Source organism: Genypterus blacodes, unplaced genomic scaffold, assembly GCF_046128005.1.
Source record: "Genypterus blacodes isolate CSIRO-AG114 ecotype Tasmania unplaced genomic scaffold, CSIRO-AGI_Gbla_v1 ptg000067l_1, whole genome shotgun sequence".
Lineage (NCBI taxonomy): Eukaryota > Metazoa > Chordata > Actinopteri > Ophidiiformes > Ophidiidae > Genypterus > Genypterus blacodes.
Window position 1 is genome coordinate 1643525 of NW_027466879.1, and position 6998 is coordinate 1650522.

At 44.6% G+C, this 6998-nt stretch overlaps 1 protein-coding gene across 1 annotated transcript; it reads left to right on the top strand.

Moving 5' to 3' along the window:
* Positions 1-627: 627 nt before the first annotated feature.
* swap70a (switching B cell complex subunit SWAP70a) lies at positions 628-6458 on the top strand. The gene is made up of 12 exons (XM_076156240.1): positions 628-764; positions 1550-1690; positions 2121-2294; positions 2394-2618; positions 2723-2869; positions 2958-3066; positions 3155-3336; positions 4381-4488; positions 4937-5103; positions 5438-5636; positions 5837-5933; positions 6045-6458. Exons 1-12 carry the CDS (start codon positions 669-671, stop codon positions 6161-6163), a joined length of 1764 nt encoding a protein of 587 aa, XP_076012355.1. The 5' UTR covers positions 628-668; the 3' UTR covers positions 6164-6458.
* Positions 6459-6998: the final 540 nt, after the last annotated feature.

The window sequence follows — 6998 nt, forward strand, 5'->3', positions numbered from 1 at the left end:
TCTGGCATTATTTAATGTGCGGTACAATGTAGTCATGATTGTTGTTAATGTAGTTTTCCTTACTACACCACAGAAAGTTAATGGAAAACTGACAAATCAGAAGTAGTCACTTTGCTGCCTTTTGCTCCATGCCCACTTGTGGATATCGGACTCTCCACCAGAGAGCGCTGTTTCCCTCGTATTGGGCAAGAAAGGTTCCTGCAGCGGAGATGAAGGAGACGACAGACAAAACCATCAGAAACAGATGTGTGCTAAAGGTTATAACTTTTGTTATTTGCTCTATGGTTTGCAGGGAACTAATGGTTGTTTTATAATATGTGACTTAATAAAATGAAATCATATCTGCAGCTAATCAGCTCTGCTTTAACACTTGGTACGACCGTGCGCGCGCGCCTGTGTGTGGACTGGTATTTCATGAAACCACAACTCAGAACTATGACGACTCACATTCAACAAACTGTTTAGTTATGTATGATACAGCTCTGTGATGGCAGAAGAGTTTACAAATACACACACAAACACGCAGTGCGCCCATGGACGCAGCCGTGCGGAAAGCGGCGCAGTGACGCGTCGAAGTGTCCTTCGTCTGCGCCTCCCACCTCTCGCTGTGTGCTGAAAAGAGACGGACGGGCAGAGAGACAGACAGCGTCCAGCTGCTGAGGGACAACATGTGGGCGCGGGACGAGCTGCTGAAGACCATCTGGCACGCCTTCATGGCCCTGGACGTGGATCGCCGCGGGAAAGTCTCCAAATCTCAGCTGAAGGTGCGAAGCTGCTGTCTGTTCTCACAGACTGATAACTTCAAAGAGTTAATATATCATGTAAAACTGCGACAATCTGAAGAAACTGAGCCTGCTTAATGTCAGGATGTCAGATTAGGGATGAAACGTAAGTGTTTGTGCTGCATTTATTTTTTCATTACTATGAAAAGTCCATCTTGCGTACTTAGTTACTTGTTGTTCAATCTGTGTGTAGGTGTGTGCTTCTGCTGTATATGTGCTCTGACTGATAAACAAGCACCAACACACTTCAGGCTCTGATCTCGAGTTAAAAAAAAAAGCTGCTTTACTGCTAAAACCTATTTAGTTTTACCTCAATGAAATGTCGAGTGCTGAATCTTTATTTGTATTGAAGTTTCCTCCATGTTTTGCTTACTTTGACTTTAAATATTCTTCAAATTCTTAAAGAGACGCACACACTGTGCTTAGTTGTGTGTTGGTGTCTTATACACACAATCTGCCTGTTATTGGCCTGATGGAGCAGCCGGGTCCGCTCATATGTGGAGGCCACATCGTCATAGTGATGAGCGGTTTTACTTTCCAGGTAAAAAGTCTCACAGCTTATATTGGACCATTCCTTCCGTGTGAGGGTGAGATGATTCATCTCAGTAACAGAAGAAACGCTTGAGCAGCAATGCATGTCAACATGCAGCATACTCTCTGCTTGCATGAATGATCCAAGAGGGCTGAGCTGGAGCCATCACTTACCCTCACCCGGGTTTGTGGTATGTTCAGGGCCTGTGACTAAACCTTGAACTGTGTTGTTTTAGGTGCTTTCTCACAGCCTGTGCACGGTGATGAAGGTCCCTCATGACCCTGTGGCCCTGGAGAAGCACTTCAAAGATGATGATGAAGGGCCAGTGTCCAACAACGGCTACATGCCTTACCTCAACAGATTCATCCTGGACAAGGTGGGCAGCAGGCCGCAAACACTGTGACGGGCCTCAGGGGTTTGGTGCAAGATTGAAAGGTCAGGTTGACGTTTGTACATAAAGGTCTACATGCTGCTGCCCAAACAGGTGAAACAGAATTGTACTAGGATACACACACGAGATTAAGATGAGCAGTTTGTTGAAAGCTTGTTGAAATGTAATACAAATCTTTCTCAGGTTTATTTGAACTCCATCTCCCTTCATTAGTAACCTGCCAGGGTCTCTGTTTGCTCCTTCAGCCTGTTTCCTTGCCTTTCTCTTGTAAGATCTGACTTGAATTAAAATGAGTCATGAAGTTTCAACCCCCCACCCTGAATGAGGAAGGAGATGAACACACACCAGCCTCCTCCTCAGTGTGTGTGTGAACCTGATCATGACTCTGGCTGACTGCTGCGTTGTGTCGTCACAGGTACATGAGGATTTTGACGTGCTGGAGTTTAGCAGGATGTGCTGGACGCTGTGCTACAGGAAGAATATGACCACAAGACATCTGCTCATCTCAACTGACGACGCCTTCAAAGTCTGGTGCATTTTTAATTTCCTCGCAGAAGGAAGTTACCCACTCGTCATCATCGCTGAAGAGGTGAGGACAATCCAAGCAGAACCTCCTCTCTCTATCATAGTTTTACATCCCATTGGCCATCATAAGCACAAATCTGGGCTCGTCTGTGTCCCTGTTTAGATTGAATACCTGCTGAGGAAGCTGATGGAGGCCATGGGGAGCAGCTGGAGAGACGAGAATTTTGCTGATTACAAGCTCCAGCAGGACGTGCAGAACTACCTGAATGCCTGGGAGCTGATTGAACTGGTGGGCATGGGTCAGTTCAGCAAGGGCCTGATCCGCCAAACCTTATCCATGGGCATCAACGAGGTGTTCCAGGAGCTCATACTGGATGTTCTCAAGCAGGTCAGACATTTGCATATTTAATGGTTTTCTATGTTGTGGTGATTTTGTCATGACATCATGCAGCTTACGTGTGTGTTCCTCTACATGGATGTTGTGTGATGAAGGGCTACATGATGAAGAAGGGCCAGAAGAGGAAGAACTGGGCTGAGCGCTGGTTTGTGCTCCGACCAAACTCTCTGTCCTACTACCTGTCTGAGGATCTCGCAGACAACAAAGGAGACATGTGTGTGGACAGCAACTCCTCTGTGGAGGTACAGGGATGAGGATGAGGATGATGAGGGTGTACAATATACTCAACACATTTTAATGACCTGACCGATGTCTTCCTCTCTCCTGCAGTCTCTCCCTGATAGAGAAGGGAAGAGATGCCTGTTTGTTGTCAAGTGTGCTGATAGATCTCTGGAAATCAGCGCCTCAGACAAAAAGAAGAAGCAGGAATGGATTCAGGGTAAGCGGAACCTGTGGATGTTTCAAAGTTTCTCGCTCACTCAGACCAAACATCGACGCCTCACGCCTCCTTCTGTTTCCCACGGCAGCGATCCAAACGTGCATCCAGCTGCTGAGGTTGGGGCTTCCCTCCCCGCACCGCGAGGCCCAGCTGAGGCGCAGGGAGCTCCGGCAGAGGCAGCACGGCCAGCACGACGAGCTGGAGGAGAGGATGAAGCAGCTGCAGACGGCCAACGAGAACAAGCAGAGGACGCTGGAGGCCATGAGGAAGGTACGACTCCTCACTCAACTCCTAGAATCCTGTTTCAAAACTCATCATAATGCTTTCACACCAATCTGACCCTAGCGACCCTAGAGTCATAAACATCTTCAGGTGAGACTTGGGACTTACACAATGACTTGGGGACTGAAGAATGTCTCCTTGTCTCTATTATGTGTTATGGTTTCTGTGACTCTATGAATGAACATGGTAAGCTGTTGTACTATTACAGAAACAGGCCCAGTGTCTTGATGCTCGTATTGAAATGTCAGAGCTGAACCACGCCACCTCTTTTCCTGGCCTGTGGAAAAATAGCCTGCATCTCTTTCCTTCCTCCTTTGGTCTTTCTTTGTTGCTGGTGAATAATCCCACATTTATAAATAGACCTTCAGCCTTTACATTGTATATATTTGGTCACCGTCCACTCTTTTGTGTTGGATAAATGCCACTAAAGTGACACAGACTGGGAGTTTAAAGTGAACATTGCTGGTTTTCATTGATTGTAGAAAAGTTTGAAGTTTGAAGTGTTCGACAAAAGATTAATGTTCAGTGATTTGACTGTAAGTTTTAATGTGTGCATGTTGTGATCTGCTCCAAATGCTCTTAAAACAGCTTGCAATCATTACAATTTACTTTAGACGTTTAATTTGATTTATGTTTTTAAAAATAGCCGAACCGTCTGAATGACATTACAAGACATCAGATGTTACATTCATTCTTCTTCAGGTTGCTCCTCACAGATTGTAGAATGATCTTATGTTATCTGATTTATAAAGTATTTGTAAAAGACGCCTGAGTGCCCTGAAAAGAGCAGAATGATGTACCCGGAAAGTGTGTACAGATTCAAAAAGGGAAGCAAAACCACCAATGCAAATCCTTGAGACAGAAACACCTGCATGATGGAGAACAACAAGTTCATCGAGTCTGAACTCTGTGTTATAACATGGTGGATGTTTCTCACTTCTATTTATAAACCAACAGCTGTGTTTCTTCTAAACAAGAAGGAGTAATTTAACTCTTGGCTCTTTTGCTCTTTTGCTCTTTTGTGCCTCACAGAAAATGGAAGAGGCTGCAGCTCAAGCGACAGTGGAGGAGCACCGCAGGAAGCAAACACAGACGGACCTGCAGGATCGCTACAGACTGGATCTGGAGAGAGAGAAACTGGTAACCAGGCTGCCTGAGTCTCACTCTCACATCCCACATGTTCAGCACAGTAACACTGTACATATACAACACATGAACACAATGAGGCTGCGTGTTTCTGTAGCTTTTCTGATCTAACTCATAACCGTCTCTACTTCTGTTCTTCCAGGAAACAAACTAAAAATACTTCAATCTCTTCTGCTCATGGAATCCCATGATGCTGAATCATCTTTATGTCTGAGTGCCAGATGCACCGACTCTTATTCAGATGCATTATTCATTTTTGTGATCTTACCACTGTATAAATAATCTTACAGAGGACTCAGCCTCAGTGAGATACAACGATTATAATCAGAGTTTCTTCAGTTATAAAGACGATTACAGACTTGTTTATGTTTGTCAGACCAGTGCTGGTTGGAAGTTACTCAGTCAAGTTGAGTGTGTGTGTGTGTGTGTGTGTGTGTGTTAGGTACGTCAGCAGATGGAGGAGCAGGTGGCTCAGAAGTCCAGTGAGCTGGAGCAGTATTTACAGCGTGTCCGGGAGCTGGAGGACATGTACCACAGGCTGGAGGATGCTTTAGAGGACGAGAGGCAGGCCAAGCAGGATGAGGAGGTCATGCACAAGCTCCAGGCCAGGTCAGGATGTCAAAACACACACATATGGGGACATTACATGTGCAGACTTAGGGCTGTTTTTAGTAAATCCACCACAAATGGGGATGTTGAATTTTGCATCACCGGAATTCATCAAGTGTAATGTTAAATCTGTTAAATTAGTTCTAACATATATTTGAATGAATCTCCAGCCCCTCCTCCTTTATTTTAGTTGTCCCAATGTGATGTCAATACATAATGCATCAACACCTTTGGCACTAAACCTCAGTGCAGTAGGACCTGATCAATAAGTCATACCCATAACACCCAGTGTGTGTCCTCATAATGTCTAACACGCACACGCATCCCTATACAGCCTGCTGGAGGAGGAAGCAGCCAAGAGGGCCGAGCTGGAGGAGATCCAGCTGCAGCAGCAGAGGGCGCTGTCTCGAACGCAGGCTGAGAAAGAGGAGCTGGTGGCCGAGAGGCTGGCCAAAGAGAAAGAGCTGCAGGCTGCCATGATGCACCTGGAGAGGGTGGAGAGTGAGAGACAGGGAGCGCTGCAGCAGTATCAGGTCAGAGTCTCATAGATCTTCAGATTAGAATGTGATCAGAAGACAACTGCCAGCTTCCTGCCCTCAGTCACATTCCCCTGTTAAGCAGCCAGAAGCCCAGAGTCGGCAGAAAATCCATGATATGACCTTTATTTGAAAAGCGTGGTGACGAGAGACTAAACTATGACCTCACCTACTCTCATCTCCTCTCACGTATGTAGGTGGTGTCACTGAAACTGGAGCGGGCCACTAACAAGACAAAGACTTGGAAAGACAAAGTGGCCAAACATGAGGGACTTGTGCGTCTCATCCAGCCAGGTAACATTTCAACAACTGGATTTATTGGCGTAATCAGAGTTTAATCAATGTTTTACTTTGCATATTACTATTGTTGAGTCTCCCTCTCTTCTCTGTTGTTGGGTTATAAAGGCCATAAAGGTCCTCAGAGGATCACTAACTGGGGTCCGGCCTCATTCACTGATGCTGAGCTGGAGTGCAGGAAGAAGTCATGGCAGGAGAGGAAGAACCAGGAAGCTCAGGCTCAGTGAACAAACGCTCAGCATGTGGGATGAACCATAGCATCACAAGACTCAGAAAGGCAACAAGTCCCACATTCACTCCATGACACCCTGAGGGGGGCATTGGAAGAGTCATACTGATTTCATTTAATGTATGTTTTTGTGTGTGTTTGCTATGGAAGAGGAGAGATGCTAATCCTACAAGTTTCACAAAAATTAGTTCAGATTTTTTGGAGTAATTCTAACATCACAGATATACAGTGAAAATTTTACTTTTTAAACTAATTCATATTAATAACATATTCTGCACCAGTGTCGGTAAATACACTTGCCAACTTTACTCAGATAGACATATATTCTCATTGATCTTGTAATACTAGAACATTTCAGTTAAAAGTCAGAATATAACTCATACGGAGACTTAATGGCTCATGATTTCAGTGTGAGAAGGCGACATCTGCTGGCGAAAATATTGAACCGCACCACTTTACAAACCCCCATGAGACAGTGTGTGAAATGCAATCAAAAACAGAAAGCAGTGATTTGAAAATTCTCTTTGACATTCACTTATAAAAGACAATTATTGTTATAACTGATCGACTTTATTGATCTCTTTCTCTACAATTAAACCACTGCTTTATGTTTATCATTTGCTTTTCACACATTGCCTCAAACTCTTTTGCAGTTGAGCTTTGTACGTATTTGGGATCGTTACCAATGTGTTGCACCTGGTAACCATTAGAGTACATTTACATTGTTGATGATGACAAAACATTGACTGATTATTGACTATTTGTCCCGTCTGTTATAAATGGAAAATATAATCTTACACGCGATGGCATTTATGGAAAAGGTGTACATTTTA

Coding starts and splice junctions, on each gene's coding strand:
- swap70a (XM_076156240.1), top strand. CDS start 669: ATGTGGGCGCGGGACGAGCTGCTGAAGACCATCTGGCACGCCTTCATG. Junction 2,619..2,722: donor TACTGGATGTTCTCAAGCAG/GTCAGACATTTG, acceptor TGTGTGATGAAG/GGCTACATGATGAAGAAGGG. Junction 5,104..5,437: donor ATGCACAAGCTCCAGGCCAG/GTCAGGATGTCA, acceptor ATCCCTATACAG/CCTGCTGGAGGAGGAAGCAG.